Raw genomic sequence first — 19,436 nt, 5'->3', positions numbered from 1 at the left:
GGTGGCTTTAAAAAAAAAAAAAATCTTTTGATCAAACCAAGGCATGTAGGATCTTAGCTCCCCCATTAGGGATTGAACTTGTGTCCCTTGCGTTGGAATGAAAACTCTTAACCACTGGACTTCCAGGGAAGTTGCTCCAGGTTCCAGTTCTGTCTGGACTCCTATGGAAGCTCCTGGCTTCTCTTTGTGATTCATTCTCAACTTCTTCAGTCCATCTCCCACACAATAGCCAAAGTAATCCTTCTGAAATGGAAAGCCCATGTTTCCAGCCTACGTCTCTCAAACCTCAGGTGATTTTCCATCAGAAATGTGGTCCAGGGCTTACACATCTCTGGCTGCCTCCCCAGCATCATTTCTTGCTACTCTCTTTGCTGGCAGCTTGTTGTTCTTGAAAATGAAAGTGAAAGTCACTCAGTGGTGTCCGACTCTTTGCGACTCCGTGGCCTATATAGTCCATGGAACTCTCTGAGCCAAGAATACTGGAGTGGGTAGCCTTTCCCTTCTCCAGGGGATCTTCCCAACCCAGGTTTCCCACATTGCAGGCAGACAGGCAGATTCTTTACCAGCTGAGCCATGAGGGAAGTTCAAGAATTCTGTAGTGGGTAGCCTATCCCTTCTGCAGCGGATCTTCCAGACCCAGGAATCAAACTTGGGTCTCCTGCATTGCAGGCGGATTCTTTACCAACTGATCTATCAGGAAAGCCCTTAAAATGCACAATTACGAGAATTGTCCTCCGGGGGCACCATTCACCTCTGGACACAATGATCTTTGGACATTTGCACCTGCGGGAGCCCTTCCTCCTGACTTGAAGATCGCTCATGCCCCTTGGTCATTTAGGTCTCACTGACCACACTATTTAATACACCCCCACTCCCCATTATTCTCTGCCCTTTACCTGCTTCAGTAGTATGTATCAGATGTCTATTTGCTTGTCTTTCTACTTGTTTTCCTTACCAGAATATAAGATTTGAACAGTGCCTGGCACATGGTCTCAATTAGTACAGGTTCGATAAATGAATGCCCAAAGGAAATCATAGAGCTTTCTGACTAAACCTCTAAATTTCCATTGTTAATGGCCAATTATTTTTGCTCATATAATTCATCTACTTTAAATAAGTTTCATCTCTTCTGCCTTCTCTTTTTTCGGCTAAACTGGGGAAAAGTTGATTTAAGATTCCTCTATTTCCTAATTATTTTTCATTTTCCTGTCTTAGCTCTAAATTTGTCTTTCTGTTCTCCTAAAGAGAAAGTCCTTAAGGTGGTTTTTACTCTCTCAAATGGATTTTCTTAAAAATGAAAAGTCACATTTTATATGTAATTGCTGTGGGCCTTTTACGTCTGATGGCTTTGTAATTGCTTTTCCTAGATATTCCTCGCTCTTCCTCTTTATCTTACATAACTGTCTGCTTTCTGAGAACCAGAACAAATGTGGTCTCAATTAAGTTTTCCACAAACATCAGCCAAAACCTCTTCTCTGGTTCTAATATCATTCCTTGTCCTCCTCCGCCCAGCTGAGACTTGGGCTTTTCTTTGAAGCCCAGCACAAAACCCAACTCTCCCAGGAGGTTTTCCTGGCCTGCTGCACCCTCGTAATAATCCTTTCTTTGGAATCTCTGCCATTCTAGAGCCTGGGCTACACACACTGACCCCATGTTGACAGCCTGGGCCAGTCCCTCCAACCTCACGTTACACTGGAATCGTTCAGTAAAATGTTTGCAGAAAGAAAAAGAAACGACCTCAAGTTGTTCCTGCATCATCCTAGGTATGCCCTCCTGGTCGCTTCAATTAAAGGATACATTTTTGAGAGTCCAAGCTCTTCTTTATCCTTGCTTCCCTTTGCTGCTCATCAAGACACTTAGATGAACTACCCCGCCTCCCTTCAGCTTGATTCAGCAATAATTCACTTATACCTCTATCATTAAAAAGGGAATAACCAATCATCTTTTTCATGTTTCCTCACCATAACTCCCCAAACTTAAAACATCGTTATCAATCCTGTTTTGCTAACTACCCTAATGTATAATGTCTGTTAGAGTATGTCCTCTGTCGTTTATCCATTCAGTCGTCTGCCCATTTATGGCACAGATATTTACAGAGTGGCCACCATGGTGGGTGCTGGGCTCGAGGGTGAGAGGAATCCCCATGACTCCTCGTCCAGAAAGTCCATGGGAGACAGATCATAGTCAGGGAATACACAGATTCAAGGAGGTCCTATGAAGGTGGTGAACAGGCCACAGTGATACAGAATAAGAAAGGCCTATCTAGACTAGGATGATCAGAGAAGACCCGTCTCTCTCACTTTGAAGCTGAGAACCCAACCCTCAGAAGGAACCAACTATGAGGCAGATAGGAGACCAGCAATGTCCAGGCCACAGAGATGGCATGTTGCAAGGCTGTATGTGGTCTTTTGGGGAACCAAAGGAGGCCAGTGTGCTGGCTTCTAGAGAGAGGGGCCAAAGTGGTCAGCTGAGTCCTAGCTTGCAGGGCTTGATGCTTATGGAGGTGAGGTCCAATTGTATTCTAACAGTAACTGGAAGCCATGGTAGTATGTACATTCTAAGAAAATAATGCTCATTGCTCTTGGGAGAACTGGTGATGGGGAAAGATGAACAGGGAATCTCATCAGAGGGAACCGTTGTAACAGATGAGGAGAGAAGTAATTGTAACTTTGGCTAGGATGGTGGAAGCGTAGATGAAACAAAACGTCCAGGTTCCCAAAGTATTTGGTAGCTCAAATTAATAACCACTGATTGATTCAATACGGGGATTAAGATAGAGAAGGCATCAGGTGTGATTCCCAGGTTTCGGACTTGAACCATCTGCCCAGACAGTGAAATCATGAGTTAAGTTTTAAATGCCTATGCACAGCATTTCTTATATGTAAATTATCTTTACACTCTCAGCAAAAATGCCAGTATTGCTGTATCCATTTTCTCCTTATTAATATTGCAGGAACTTCTGACATCTCGATAGCTTTTTAGATAGAGTGAGTTCATTGTTTTGTAGTTTAAAATCTTCCGGAAATGCTTTCATTCGGTCTTAAATATCTGATTTCCATAATGTGTATATCTCAAGGATGTTGACTTTTTATTTATATAGTAAATGTTGAGCGGGCATATTCATATAAATATTGGCTCAAATACAAAATTTGAAGCAACAGTCCATTATCTAAATCATAGTTTTTTTTTTTTTAAATATTAGCCCCTCATTCATTAGATTTCTTTGGCAGTTCCATTTTATTTTCTGTACTCCTTAAATCTTCCATCCTTTTCTGAACTTTCTTCTTGTTGCAATGGGCTGTTTTAAATCTCTTGGCTACTGATGTTGCTTCCATGTGTTTGAAATAGAGGTTTTTCTCTGGAGCTATTGCATTTTCTTTCCAACATTTCCTGATGTCCGTCATTGGAGGTTCATATGGCTTGAAATAAACTCTTCCAAATAAGAAATATCACCATCTTCATCATTCTCTCTGCACCTTTTGGTTAACATTATCAAATAACCTTTCATTTTCTACTCTTCAAGTAGGACTGAAAATCCAGATGTACTAGTTCATCAGCATCCACTTAGGACTTACATATTATCCCTCTGTTATAGTAACTTACTGACCTTTCAGTGGCTTCAGAGACATTACTATTATTATTTTTATTACTTATGTTGCAATATTCCACCAAACTGCACTTCACTTGTTCCATATAGAGTTCTTCACGATTTGGAGTTTGAATGTATCCAGGAAGGTAGTTGAACCCAAGAATGTTACATTTTGTTTTCCAACATTCTTGCCTTTGCCACCATAACTAATTTGGTTTGCATATTCTGCCAGAGGAATTTTCAGAATCATTTACCTTAAGAGATGACTGATAGGCTGACCAAAGTTCTCAAGGGTTATACTGATAAAAAGAGAAGCTTTCCGAAAAGCTCTCTAAAATAATTACTTTTAGAACTGGTAACAGTATTCAGGGACAGGAGATAGAGTTTAAAGCTCTTTCTATGTAATGTGTGTCTGTGTGTATGTGTAAAGAGAAAGAGGATGGAGGGAGAGGCAGAGGAGAAAATAGAGTGAATGAGAATCTTGGTCCATTTTTAGAATGGTTCTTGGAAAGATGAAATATATTCTGGCTGAGTTTCAGATGATCCAAGGCCATTTCTACCATGTGGTGTAAAGCATCTTTCTACCAGCGTTCTCAGAACTTCCCTGCGTTCTGGAAATTCAGTGCAGAGCTTCATTTTACACCTGTCTGCTGTAGCTTTGGGTCACTGACTTCCGTATTTTTATACAGAAAAATCATTTCATATTTTGCCATGTCTGAGTTTGGGATCACTTCCAAAGATACTTATATTTTTATATGTATATTGAATGTACAGTGTTTCTTATCTGGGATGCAGCTTAAAATTTGAAACTAAATTCATGCAATATTCAGGCTTTCTGTGATCAGCATCATGTTTCCAAGCCAGTTTTGATTCAAAATTTTAAAAAGTTATACATTAATGCCCCTATACGATGCAGTGTAGCCAGAACCATAAACTAGCTAACATCTAGCTTTGATCAACACATTGGAAGGTCGGGCTTGCATTGGTTGGCATCATGGCTCTAAATTTGATATTTGGATGATTTTTAAAATATTTGGATGAATATAAAGATGACTTCTAATTTTATAAGGAGTTGGTAGGTAAGGTGGTATGAAATAAGTTTACTCCTTAGGATTCAAGTTTTATTTTTATATTTTAAAAAATATCTTGCATGTGATGTTGAAAATACTGAGAACTAGTCAGTCTTGGGACATTTCAAATGCCCTGAGTTCAAAAATCATCATTGCTAAGTAGTTTCTGTTTTCTAAAGCTGTTTTAAATTTAAGACTTAAGGACACTGACGGGTCTAATCTGACTCTAATTCCATATGCTAGCATAGCACCTTCAACTTTTCAAGTGCTTTTATGCAAACCCTTACTCGAGGAAGCCTAACATGGGGCTTAAGAGCACAGCTGTGGTTACAGACCTTAGTTTGAACCTTGCTTTTCCTACCTACTGAGTGTCCCTGGGGGACCAGTTCCCTAATATCAAGTCTCTAGGCCTTCTTCTATAAAAGTGGATAATCAGTTCAGTTCAGTTGCTCAGATGTGCCTGACTCTTTGCAACCCCATAATGGTAGACCCTAATTGAGTTAGTGGTTGTGATAAATGAAAGATAGATACCAATTCCTTAGCATAGTGTCTGATATATAAGAACTCAGAAAAAAAAGAACTCAGTCTTTGCTATTACTATTAACACCAGAATTTGTCTCTTTCTCTCTGCTAACACAACTAGAACTACTTGATATATACAGCTATAGTCTCTTCCATAATCTAATTCTTAACAAATGAGGATGCTAAGGCATGCAAGAACTAGCTCTTTGATTGTGCCAATATGGTTTATCAATCAGAATTTGATTTATTGAATTGCAAATAGTAGACACCCAATAATCATGATTTAATTAATGTAGCATTAAACTAAGTTTTGAAGCCAGTGTAAATCCTCCAAATTTGTCCTGTTTTTCAATATTTTTGGGGGTAGTAGGTCCCCTGTGTATTGATATAAGTTATAGAGTCACCTTGTTAATTTATTTTTAAAAAGACATCTGAGATTTTGATTGGTAATTGCAGCAAATCAATTTGCATATTAATAATATCAAGCCTTCCAATTCATGAACATGATCACACACAAGTAAGATTCAAGCTTTGGCTTCCCAGCTCTGAATTCTTTGTGTCATGAAAAAGTCGGAGATGAGGATGCCAGCAGGGTCAGGTTCTAGTGAGGGCTTTCTTCCTCGTTTGCAGATGGCTGCCTCCTTGCTATGTCCTCACATGGCAGAGAAAACTCTGGTGTGTCTTCCTCTTCTTCTTGTTGTTGAGTCAGTCAGTCATGTCCGACTCTTTGTGACCCCATGGACTGCAGCACACCAGGCTTCCCTGGCCATCACCAACTCCCAGAGCTTGCTCAGACTCATGTCCATTGAGTTGGTGATGCCATCCAACCATCTCATCCTCTGTCATCCCCTTCTCCTCCCACCTTCAATCTTACCCAGCATCAGGGTCTTTTCCAGTAAGTCAGTTCTTCGCATTAGGTGGCCAAAGTATGGGAGTTTCAGCTTTAGCATCCATCCTTCCAATGAATATTCTGGACTGATTTCCTTTAGGATTGACTGGTTGGCTCTTCTTGCAGTACAAGGGACTCTCAAGAGTCTTCTCCAACACCACAGTTCAAAAGCATCAGTTCTTCAGCCCTCAGCTTTCTTTATAGTCCAACTCTCACATCCATACGCTGCTGGAAAAACCATAGCTTTGACTAGATGGATGTTTGTTGACAAAGTAATGTCTCTGCCTTTTAATATGCTGTCTAGGTTGGTCATAGCTTTTCTTCCAAGGAGCAAGTGTCTTTTAATTTCATGGCTGCAGTCACCATCTACAGTGATTTTGGAGCCCAAGAAAATAAAGTCTCTCACTGTTTCCATTGTTTCCCCATCTATTTGCTGTGAAGTGATGGAACTGGATCCCATGATCTTAGTTTTGTAAATGTTGAGTTTTGAACCAACTTTTTCACTTTCCTCTTTCACTTTCATCAAGAGGCTCTTTAGTTCTTCTCTGCCTTCTGCCATAAGGGTGATTACACCTTCTTCTTGTTACAGGGCCCCTAATCCCATCATGGGGGCTCCACCCTTATCTAATCCTAATGATTTTCCAAGGCCCCACCTCCTCATGTCATCACATTGTGGGGATAAGGCTTCAGTATATTAATTTTGAGGGGACCTAAACATTTGGCCTATAACAAATGGCATTTTGAAAATTGGCTCAGCACTTAATCTGTGAATCAGTTCCTTTTCTAATGTTCATTGGATTTCCCAGGTGGCACTAATGGTAAAGAACTCACCTGCCAATATAGGGGACATAAGAGAGGATCCTGGGTTGGGAAGATCCCCTGGAGGAGGAAATGGCAACCCTCTCCAGTATTCTTGCCTGGACAATCCCATGGTAAGGGGAGCCTGGTGGGCCACAGTCCATGAGGTCGCAAAGAGTCAGACATGACTGAAGCAACTTAGCATGTACTGTTCATTAATGATCTTGTAAGCCAGGAAAATTATTCCATAATTGCCCTAAATCGCATACATTTCCATAAAGTGTATTGAGATACAGCTTGAATTCATTTTTGCTTTGTCATCATCCTTTATAACAATGACATTTTAGATTACATTATCTTTCTTTCAGACTAGGATAATATGTTAAAAGGATCTTCTGTCTTCAATATTTCCTGAGGTATATTAAGATCCTCTGAAAGTATAAAACATTATGCATTCTCATCTTGTTTTTATATTTTCTTGAACTGGTAAGAAAAAGGAAAAGAAATTATTATTTATTTTTAATAATAAAATGAAGGATTCCTGATTCAATAGCAGTGAATCTTTTAGATATTCAACAAACATTTATTGATCCTTTCTTTAGTTAAATTTTCTTCTAGTACATAATCAATTCCTCCTTTTTTGAAAAATATTTTTTTCAATGTGGACCATTTTAAAGTCTTTACTGAATTTTTTACAATATTGCTTCTGTTTTATGTTTTGGTTTTCTGACCAAGAGGCACATGGGATTATATCTCCCTGACCAGGGATCGAACTGGCACCCTCTGTATTGGAAGGCAAAGTCTCAACCACTGGACCACCAGGGAAGTCCCTCAATTGTCTTTTAAGTCTTTTTACATAAAGCAAACAAAACAAAGGCCTCCCTCTGGCTTCCATTCCTATTTAGATCCTGTTTAGATACAGTGCTGTGTCTCCTGTTCCTGTGTCAATCAGCATTTGCGGCATAACAAACCACCTCAAAACTTAGTGGTTAAGACAACAATTATTTATTTAGCTCATGATGATTGTGGGGTTGGCAGTTTGGGCTGGATTTCAGAGGGCCACAGGCTGGCTAACTGGTCTGGGGTGGCTTCACTGGGCTGGATGCTTTGCTCCATGGGGTCTCCTGTCCTCTAGTGGGGTGGTCTGGGCCAGCCCACCTGGCTTTTAGACAGGGTTCAGTGACATTTCAGGCAACTCTCCTTTCGATGTTCACTTTTCTGATCTTTTCTCATAGCTCAGTTGGTAAAGTATCCACTTGTAATGCAGGAGACCCCAGTTCGATTCCTGGGTCAGGAAGATCCCCTGGAGAAGAGATAGGCTATCCACTCCAGTATTCTTGGGCATTTCTTGTGGCTCAACTGGTAAAGAATCCACCTGCAGTACGGGATTCGATCTGGGTTCGATCCCTGGGTTGGGAAGATCCCTGGAGTATGGAAGGGTTACCCACTCCAGTATTCTGGCCTGGAGAATTCCATGGACCGTATAGTCCATGAAGTCACAAAGAGTCGGACACGACTGAGTGACTTTCACTTTCACTTTCTTTTCTTAAAATTTATCCATCCGTTTGTCTATCCATCCATCTGTCCCTCTGCCTGTCTTTTCTTCCCCTGGGAATCATAAGCTTCCCCTGGGAATCTCTTCCTGTATTTTCCATTGCAGTTGGTAATAATCCACATTGTTCTCGTCTGGAAAACCTGGGAATCACATAATTTTGTGATTATGTGACACATCCACAGTTGAGCATCATTTCCACTCTCGCCCAGCCGCTTCATTCTTTCTGGAGCTGAGCATATTGGACACTTCTGACCTGGGGGGGAGGGGGGCTCATCTTCTGGTGTCCTTTCTTGTTGCCTGTTCATGGGGTTCTCGTGACAAGAATACTGGAGAGGTTTGTCACTGCTTCCTCCAGTGGACCACGTTTTGTCAGAATTCTTCACTATAACCTGTGCATCTTGGGTGGCCCTGCATGGCACGACTCATAGCTTCATTGCATTATGCAAGCCCCTTTGGCATGACAAGGTTATGATCCATGAAGGGGATTATAATTTTAGCTGCTTCTTATTGAACACTACTTATCAGTCATCATACCAAATGTTTGTGTAGGTTTTTGCATTTAAGCTTCATAAAAACCATATGCTATAGGCATTGCTGTCTCCATTCCATGAAACAGATGAGGGTGATTAAGTCCTTGCTCACAGTCCCAGTTTAGTGGGCAGAGATGGTTTTTGAATCCAGTTTCTTTTGACTCCAAAGCCTGTGCTTAACATTTTGTCAGACTGAGAAACCACATATACAGGACCCAGAGAAATGACTTATCAACATTGTAAAATAGTAAGGGTTCACACAAGAATCTGGATTTCAAATACTCCTTGAAAATTCAGAAGGTATGGTAAATGGTCTAACATTCCAGTGGCAGCTGTTGGCTTCAGGGGGATCGTGGCCACCCTGTTTGGAAGGCCATGCCTTCTGTAGTTAGCCACTGTCCCTGCCATTCCCCACTGCTTTATAACTGGCCCACTTCCTTCATCAACACAGTCTGCTGGACTCCTGCTGGCATTTGAATTTTTGACTATTGTTGCATTGTGTCCTTAGGCCCTGCCCACCCTTCAGTTCTTCCACCATCAGTTGGTCTCTGGCTTGACAGTGTTATGTTATTGTAAAATCTTTGTCTAGTCTGTCTCACTAGCTTGGTAGACTTGAACAGGATGCTTCACATTTCTGGGTCACCATTTTCTCTTTTTAAAAATAAGGCTATTAATAGTTCTTGCATCATGCAGTTACCCCAGGGTTAAGTGAACTACTGCATGTGAAGGCTTAGAAGTGTCTGGTACGTCTCAGCCATGAGTGGATGTCAGTTGTGACTGTTATTTTTACCATTTTTCATTCATTCATTCATTCAGCACTGGAATGGAAACTGTTCTAGAAATTTTGCTATTATCATTTTAGAACCCACAACAACTTGATGAAGAAAATAATTTCAGCCTTGTTTTTGGGGTGAGGTAGAAAATGAGAGAGGTCAGGACTACCTTCGTTGTTGAATTTTCCATATGATGCATATTTAAGTATATTCTTTTCGTTCAGAATAAAATGGAATGTATCTCACGAAGAATGGAGTTACATTCCACTTTTGGCTGCAGAGGGGCTCTTTGGAGAATTCAAGTGTTATCAATACCGATCATGTGGTACACTTTTAGTATGATATTTAAAATTTAAAAGCTATAGGGAAGTTTATAAAATGTTGAATAGCAATGGAAGTTTTTTGAATTTTCTATTTTTGTAGAGAAAAATTGCAAGTTGATACTGCCAATTTATGAGTGATGGTTTAAAGTGTGGAAACTAATTTTGTTTGGTTTATATATTCACTGTGTCCTTAACAACAAAGGTTGCCAATATTGCTGAGTGTTCTGTGTGAAGATGGTTAATATAAATTTAAATCTAGATAAGAAAAGTGAAATAGAATATTGAAATAAAAACTGTATATGAGTAAAGTTATTTAAATTTGTTTCTAAAACTGAATAGTCTTCACTTTATTTCCAAACTGCTCTTAAAATATTAGAAGAATAGGTTTTACTCAAGTATTATTAAAGACCTACTTGGACACACAGACCTACAGATTCACATAAACATAATTACAAAAAGGTTTTTAATTGAAGTAGAGTTGATTTACAATGTCATGTTATTTTCTGGTGTACAGAAAAGTGATTTAGTTGTATATTTTCGGATTCTATTTTAGTTCATTACAAGATATTTAATATGTTCCCTGTGCTATATAGTAGAAGGATATGTAATTTTTTTTAATTGAGGAATACTGAAACACACAATATAAAAGTCATATGCCCAAGAAATACATTTAAAATGAAAAAAGTTAAAGGTTAATTGAAGTACAATTTACGTGTCATAAATTTCATTCATTTTTAAAGTACAATTCAGTGCTTTTTAGTAAATATACAGAGTTGTGCAGCTATCACCACAATCTGCAATCCATTAGAGCATTTACATCAACCTCAATAGCCTCCTCATGCCATCTGCTGTCAGCCCCTCTTCCCACCCCAGCCTGAGGCAACCACTCATCTACTTTATATAGAGATTTATTTTACCTGTAGATTTATTTTGTCTGGACATTCCTTATAAATGAGATTATACAACAGATGGTGTTTTGTATCTAGCTTCTTTCACTTAACGTATGTCCTTTAGGTTCATCCACATTGGCACAGGGCTTCCCAGGTGGCTCAGTGATAAAGAACCTGCCTGCCAATGCAGGAGACACAGGTTCGATCCCTGGAAGATCCCCTGGAGAAGGAAATGGCAACCCACAGGATTCTTGCCTAGGAAATCCCATGGGCAGAGGAGCCTGGTGGGCTACAGTCCATGGGGTCGCAGAGTCAGACAGGACTTAGCGACTAACCAACAATGATGTTGGCACACGCGGCAGAACATTTATTTCCTCTTTGTTGCATAATAGTGTTCCATTGTATGCATACACCCAGTTTGTTTTTCCATTGCAATGACCAAATTGTTAAAAATTATATATTCAAGAAACTGCTAACAGTGGGTTATGCTAGAGAAAGGAGTGAGGAACAAAGGAATAAAGGTGGGAAATGATATTTTTCACATTTCCTGTTTTATATGGATTTAAGGTTTTAAATTCAGGATTATTCTTCATCTATTAAAACAAAGTAAGGAACATCTTCCTCCAGCAATGTGTATTAAATAAGAGATGAAATCTCTCCACTGATCCCAGTCCCAGCTTCCTAAAATCAATCACCATTAATTTATTTTTGCCATCTTTCTACTTTGTACATACATAGATGTACATATCATGTTGGCCAGAAAAGTTTGTTCGGGTTTTCCAGAGGGTGTTACCCATCAAATGAACTTTTCAGCCAACCCAGTGTATCTATCTCCTTGTATCTCACTGCTGCTGCTGCTGCTAAGTCGCGTCAGCCGTGTTCGACTCTGTGCGACCCCATAGATGGCCTCCCACCAGGCTCCTCCGTCCCTGGGATTCTCCAGGCAAGAACACTGGAGTGGGCTGCCATTGCCTTCTCCAATGCATGAAAGTAAAAAGTGAAAATGAAGTCGCTCAGTCATGTCCGACTCTTCGCGACCCCACGGACTGCCTTCCAGGCTCCTCCATCCATGGGATTTTCCAGGCAAGAGTACTGGAGTGGGTTGCCATTGCTATACCTAAGCAATCATACATTTTATATTTCCACCAAAATGGAAATACCTTGGTTACCAAAGCAAAGAAAACCCGCCTGGTTGGGTGGTGCAGTATTCATCAGTTGACGATGAAGCAGAGTTCTGAACAGCAGCCCGAGTTTCTCGGTGATTAAGTGGAATGTGATGTTTCTTTTTACCCCTCCGCCCTTCTGCATCTTTCCGCAGGCTACCTGGGCTCCACCTGCGAGGAGAAGGTGGACCCGTGTGCCTCGGCGCCCTGCCAGAACAATGGGACCTGCTATGCTGATGGGCTGCACTTCGGCTGCAGCTGCAGCGCAGGCTTCACGGGCCCAGTGTGTGCGCAGCTCGTGGACTTCTGTGCGCTCAGCCCCTGTGCCCATGGCACGTGCCGCAGCGTGGGCACCAGCTACAAGTGCCTCTGTGACCCAGGTGGGTATCGTGGCCGGGCTGGGAAGCCCTCTCCTTCCTTCCCCAATCTTTAACTTTTCTTTTGCATCTGAGCACAGGTTGGCCCGCTGCAGGGGTTTGCTTGTCCATCCAAGTGGACCCCACTTTGTGTGTGTGTGTGTGTCTTCAGTCGCTTCAGTTGTGTCTGGCTCTTTGCAGCCATGTGGGCTGTAGCCCACCAGGCTCCTCTGTCCATGGGATTCTCCAGGCAAGAATACTGGAGTGGGCCGCCCTGCCCTCTTCCAGGGGATCTTCCCAACCCAGGAATCCAGCCCTCATCTTTTAAGTCCCCTGCACTGGCAGGCAGATTCTTTACCACTAATGCTGCCTGAGAACTATAACACCCTTTCTTTTTAAACTCCCTTTAGGCAGGCTTTGAAAAATACCCTTTCCTCTTTTCATGAGCATTCCACAGTCATTATAGAAAAGAAGAAAATATAAGTCAGCAAAATGAAGAAAATGAAAACCAGGCTTAACTTTTTGTTGTTGTTTAGCCCCTAAGTCATGTCCGACTCTTTTTGAGACCCCGTGGACTGATAATAGCTTAATTATTTTGGACAATTGACTATAGGTCACTTCAGAGCCTTTCCTGCATTATATATCTTTTATTACTGGGTTCTGAGGTTAATGGAATGTTTTTCGTTTTCACATGCACACAAAGCAGAATGCAATCCATTCAGCATTTTATCATCATTTAAAATTCTTACTTGGGGCACAGTTCATGTTAGAGGACTTTTTTGGCTTCCTGTGTAAACGTTCACAAGTTCCATCATTTATTTTCCGGATGTCTTCTGCATTTGTATTGCTGATTGTCAACTGTGAAAGTTTTGAGTCTGAGAAGTTGGAGTAGTTACTAGTGAAAGTTTGTGTCCGCACAGCTCTGAAAAGAACGCACACCGGCAGCTCTGTCTTTCCTCTGATTTATATTCTCCCCACGTCTGCATCCTTGCATGAGCTGGCTCTTTAGAATGCTTCCCAGCCCAGTGATCCCTGCCCCACTTCTCTGGCCCATGTACATGGCCGACAAGTCCCCTGGTTGGCTCCACTCCTGGTTCTGCTATGCAGTGCCCTCTGCCTGGAGTGCCTGCTCCCCTGTCATCGCATCTCGCCTGCAAACTTCCCCTTCTGAGGTTGAATCAGCTTTCCTTCGAGTTCCCACAGTCACCCACAGTATCCCTTTCTTGGTATTTGAAGCTCTATATTAAGTATCCTTGTATGTTTTTATTAACATATATATGTGGAATCTATAGAGTGCTTCCCTGATGGGTAAAGAATCTGCTTGCAATGTAGGAGACACAGGATACATGGGTTTGATACTAAAGATACTTTTTTGATACTTCCTGGTTCAGGAAGATCCCCTGGAGTTAGGAAATAACAACCCTCTCCAGTATTCTTGCCTGGAAAATTCTATGGACAGAGAAGCCTGGTGAGCTACAGTTCATGGGGTTGCTAAAGAGTCGGACACAACTGAGCAACTAAGTAGGCAGGCAGGCATATGTAGAATCTAGAAAAATGGTAGAGATGAACCTATTTCCAGGGCAGGAATAGAGACTTGGATGTAGAGGATGGACATGTAGACACTGCAAGGGACAGAAGAGTGGTAAGAGCTGAGAGCTTAGGATTGACATATATACACGTGTTTAGTTGTTAAGTTGAGTCCGACTCTTTGTGACCCCATATAATGTAGCCCACTAGGCTTCTCTGTCCATGGGATTTCCTAGGCAAGAATACTGGGGTGGGTTGCTGTTTCCTTCTCCAGGGGATCTTCTTGACCCCGGGATCGAACCCGTCTGTGTCTCCTCCATTGGCAGACTGGTTCTTTACCACTGATCCACCATGGAAGTCCCGTATACACACTACTATGTGTAAAATAGATAGCTGGTGGGAACCTGCTGTGCAGCACAGATGGCTCAGTTTGGTGCTCTGTGATGACCTAGAGGAGTGGGATAGGGGAAGGGAGGTCCAAGAGGGAGGAGATACGTGTCTACTGGTAGCTGCTTCTCTTCACTGTACAGCAGAAACTAACAACATTGTAAAGCAATTATACGCTAACAAAAAAGGCAAAAACCAAACCAAAACAAACAAAATTATCCTTGGATGTGTTTCTGTCCTCTCTTAGGGATGGGAGTAGAATGAAGTGTGTTTTTTAGTATCTTTTGTCTAACAATAAGGTACGATTTAGTGAGCTTAGTCTTGCTCGGTCCTGAGCTGGGTGCTTTACGTCTCTGGTCCTTTTATGTTCCCTCCCTGCCAGATGGATGTGGTGGAAGTGTGCTTCCACCAAGGTATGAAATGCCTTATTCCTGATTTAGTCACGTGTCGGTGGCCATTCACCCCCCCAGAGGCTGAGTCCCGGTTCCAGCCCAGGTGCCCCAGTTCCCCTGTGCTATGCCTGGTCTGGAACTTTCCAGGGGCACAGCTCCTACTCATCCATCACCTAAGGAGCAAGTAGGAAATACAATTGAGCCTTTGAAGGGTATTGAAAAGCCTCTTTCATGTAGACTTCTACTTCTCTGGTTTTCTAAACAGTCATGGGATTGATGTTTTGCCAAGGGCCCCAATCATCTAAAATGTAGAGGGAATGGACCTGGTTAGTCTGCCTGGTAACTGCGTGAGTAGGATTTTCCAGACAAACAGAAGAGAGAGAGGGAGAGACAGAAAAAGAAACCATTGCTCAATTTTAAGGAGCTGACTCATGCAGTTGTGAGGACTGGCAAGTTCAAAATGTGGTACAAGCTGGCAGGTTGTCAACTTAGGCAGGATTTCTATGTTACACTTTTGAGCTCAAATTCCTCCTGCCTCAGCAAACCTCAGTCTTTGCTCCTAAGACTTTCAACTGATTGGATGAAGGCCACCCACTTTCTGGGAGGGTAATGATTTACTCAAAGCCTACTGTTGTAAATACTCATTTTATCTAAAGAATACCTTCACAAGAACATCTAGCCTAATGTCTGACCAGACATTTGGGTCCTGTGGCTTAGCTGAGCTGACACGTGAAGTGAACTATCCCAGTAACATTTTTGGGGTTTTTCATAAACCTCGTGGGCTTCCCTGGTGGTGCAGTGGTAAGGCATCCACCTACAGTGCAGGAGATCCAGATTTGATCCTTGAGAAGTGGCAACCCACTCCAGTATTCTTGCCTCAGAAATCCCATGGACAGAGGCACCCAGCAGGCTACAGTCCATGGGGTTGCAAAGAGTCAGACACCACTTGGTGACTAAACAGCAAAACAACGTGAGCCTCGTGGTGAAGGCGTTTCTGTAGTCTACATATGACGGGGACACTTTTCTGTGAGTATACTAGTCCTCCCCTATCAGAGCCGTGTGGAGGTGGGAGCCGCTTCCTCTTGGGGGCCAGTGTTCTTCCGTGTGCCTGGCAGGCACGTGCCGTGGTACCTTCAAGGTGAAGGAGGAGGTGTGCAGCGCAGTGCCCTTACCTGTTTGGAACATGGGGCCCCGGGAGTGTTGGTGTTTGCAGATGAAGAAAGCTTCATCTATCCTTCTCATGTCACGACTCAGGAGCCCACTGCTCCCAACACACGGGGTAGTGATAATTCCCCGGGCCAGAATCCAGAGAAGAACCTCAGAGCATCCTCCATACGAGTCTCCCAAGAGTCCCCGTTTCTTCCGTGAGCTCCACGGAGAAAATCACACGTCACAGGACCAGAAGGCGGTTTTGTTTCTCCTCCCGTTCTCCTCTGATTTCTGTTCTTAAACATAATCACCTTACCCTCATATTTAGTTGTTGTATTTTGACAACTTGAAGTGAGGATGTAGTTATGTAGAAGTACCTGCTGCTTTTTAGTAATATCTGTCAACCTGTGTGTCAAGGCTTGTGTGCTAAGTCGTGTCCAACTCTTTGTGACCCCATGGACTGTGGTCTGCCAGGCTCCTCTGCCCATGGGATTTCTCAGGCAAGAATACTGGAGTGGGTTGCCATTTCCTACTCCAGGGGATCTTTCCCAACCCAGGGATCGAACCCTGGTCTCCCGTGTTGCAGGCAGATGCTTTACCGTCTGAGCCACCAGGGAAGCCCCTGGTGGGAGGCTTGTTTGTTGTTTAGTCGCTAAGTCCTGTCTGACTCTGCGACCCCATGGACTGTAGCCCACCAGGCTCCTCTGCCCATGGGATTTCCTAGGCAAGAATACTGGAGTGGGTTGCCATTTCCTACTCCAGGGGATCTTTCCCAACCCAGGGATCGAATCCGGGTCTCCCGTGTTGCAGGCAGACGCTTTACCGTCTGAGCCACCAGGGAAGCCCCTGGTGGGAGGCTTATGTGATCCTAAATAGAAAATATGCTTCCTGGTGTCTCTCTGTTCACACAAGGAGGAGTGGGAGAAAGGACTCATGAGACCCTCCACTTGTTGACTATCCCTGTAGGACTTTACAGGCCATTTTGGGGCCTTGGTTTCCCTTTTCACACATAACGTCTTAGATGCTCATCAGTTCAGCTGCAGTTGTAGCTGCAGATCCACAGACTGGACCTGGGAAGTTACTGATCTCACCCTTCTAGCTTTTATTCTTTTTTTTTTTTTTTTTTGGTTGTTGTCATTTACTTATTTATTTGGCTGCTTCAAGTCTTGGTTGCAGGATCTTTGATCTTCAGTGCTGCATGCAGGATCTTTAGTTGCAGCATGCGAACTCCTAGTTGCAGTATGTGGGATCTAGTTCCCAGGGATTGAGCCTGCGCCTCCTGTGTTATCGAAAGAGTGAGGGGTCTGGCTGCTTGCTGCTCAAAAGCCAATAAACAGGCCAGGTTGGTGGGAAAGAAATTTGGCTTTATTTCAAATGTCAGCAATTGGTGGGGGAGTGGGTGGTAGACATCTGTCCAAAGGTCGACCCCCCACCACTGGCAGCCAGTGGGATAAGATCTTTTATAGACAGAGTCGGGGAATACTACATGTAGAAGCAACAGCCAGCCCTGACAGTCATCTTCAGACTGGTCATCGGTGCTCTGACCAGCGTCATCTTGGTTGTTTTAGGTACAGTTAATCTTCAGTTCCAGAGTCCGTTTGTTATCATTTCTTTGAAGCTAATTCTCTGAATTGTGGCAGCTCATGTTCTGGGTACAGTCTGGTCATCATGTAGTTAAATTCTCCACCTAGTATTTCAGTATCTTTAAGACAGCTCAAAGGATATGGCTCAGAATATTATCTACATCCCTTGAGAAAGAACTAAAGATCCTTGACTATGCTTAATGACTACGTTAGTATTATTTAGTCTCCTGTGACTGTTTCCCTTTGTTTCCCCATTTCTCACTTCTCTGATTAAATTTTTTCTTTGACTAAAATTTTCACAGGCAGAGAACACTGAGGTGGGTGGGTAGGCCAAGGACCTGCTCTGTTTCACCTGCACTTGGAGCAGAGTCTTAGCCACTGGACCACCAGGGATGTTCCTGTACTTAAACAGAAGGAACTTCATTCCATGTCCTTCTGTTGACCATGATCTTCTGTTGTGTATAAGGGTGTTAGACGAGAGACACAGAGCGTGCTTCCTGGCAAGAGCAGTAAGGGCTTTGCAGTTGCTTTCCATCCATGGAGATTCCAGCACTTTTCCTCAAGTCAAAAGGGTGAAGTGTCTCCTGTGAAGTTCCTCTTTTCCCACCTGCTATTCTCTGCCCAGCCTTCATTTGTGTCCATTTGTAGCCTTTCGCTTGATAAGGCCAATGCCTGGCCTCTAAGGAGCCTTGAAAAGCCTGAAGAAACAAGTGTCCTGTTTCTGGATGCCTGCACTCATTAGGCAGTCCTCCAGGATAGAGCCTTGGAGTTCAGTCAACGCTCTCGTCAAACTGGGGAGATGAAATTGCTTTTGGAGGGGTGGCTTCCTCAGATCATTAGGTGACATTGTGTAAAGTAAAAAAGGCATCTAAACATCTGGCAAGAATTTACATTTTAAGAGGTGAAAATGACAATTCTCTGAATGCTAAATTTCTAGTCTTAATCTTTCGGAGCATGTAATTGCTTTACCAATAGTTTGCATAATAGAAGAATCTCATGAGAGTAGGTGAAATTGGGTGTCAAGCTGAAGAGAGGCAAGGCTGATCCTCTTTGTAGAGAGCACGCAGACCCCGTTTCATAAAATGGAAGCAGATTGAAATCATGTCAGGTTGATAATTAGCTCCCATCTGACAAAATGCCATTTGGATATGACTGCAAATCAGATTTGCCAGGTGCTTTATTTTCAGACTTCATTTTTAGCTTATCAGGCTAGGGAGCTCTGATGGGATTTTAGTATTAAATAATAAAATGTCAGCAGTGAGCAATCATGGAAAAGTTATCTTTCAGGGACAGTGTTAAGTGATAGGCCACGTGTTCTCTAAGAAAATCACAAATTGAAATCTCCCAAGGATGGAGAAAGTGAGGGCATGGAGTCTAATGGACATCGTGGGGAGCAGGGCCACTATGCATGGAGTTGCCAAGGACCTGCCATGACCCTCACAGGTGGCAGGTGATATCTAGTGTGATCTCTAAGCAGTAGTGGGGTCTGGAAATGCCTTTTGGATGGTGACCAGTGCGAGAAGGAATCCTTGCTAAGAGGGAAGGTGGTTTGCCTGAGTTCACTGATCTTGGCCCCTGCCTGATACACTTGAGTTATTACTCCAATCTTGTTTTGTTTTGTTTTTTTTAAATTGGAGTATAATTGCTTTATAATGTTGTGTTAGTGTCTGCTTTACATTGAAGTGAATCAGATATATGTATACATATATCCCCTCCTTCTGGAACCTCCTGCCTTCCGCTCCCATCCTATCCATCTAGGCCATCACCAAGCTGAGCTCCCTGTGTTATACAGCAGCTTCCCACTAGCTATCTGTTTTACATATAGTAGTGTAAATGTGTCAACATGTGTGCTGCATGTATGCTAAATCACTTCAGTTGTGTCTGATTCTGTGCTATCCTATGGACTGTATCCCGCCAGGCTCCTCTGTCCATGGGATTCT

At 42.6% G+C, this 19,436-nt stretch overlaps 1 protein-coding gene across 1 annotated transcript in view; it reads left to right on the top strand.

Annotated features, from left to right (window-relative positions):
• Positions 1-19,436, top strand: part of DNER (delta/notch like EGF repeat containing) — a 390,362-nt gene that overhangs the window by 282,197 nt on the left and 88,729 nt on the right. The window contains exon 8 of the mRNA XM_061387371.1: positions 12,258-12,482. Within this exon, the coding sequence (XP_061243355.1) occupies positions 12,258-12,482 (225 nt within the window). The remainder of the gene's footprint in view (positions 1-12,257; positions 12,483-19,436) is intronic.

The sequence above is a fragment of the Bos javanicus genome, chromosome 2, assembly GCF_032452875.1.
Source record: "Bos javanicus breed banteng chromosome 2, ARS-OSU_banteng_1.0, whole genome shotgun sequence".
Lineage (NCBI taxonomy): Eukaryota > Metazoa > Chordata > Mammalia > Artiodactyla > Bovidae > Bos > Bos javanicus.
This window is presented reverse-complemented; position numbering and strand designations above follow the sequence as displayed.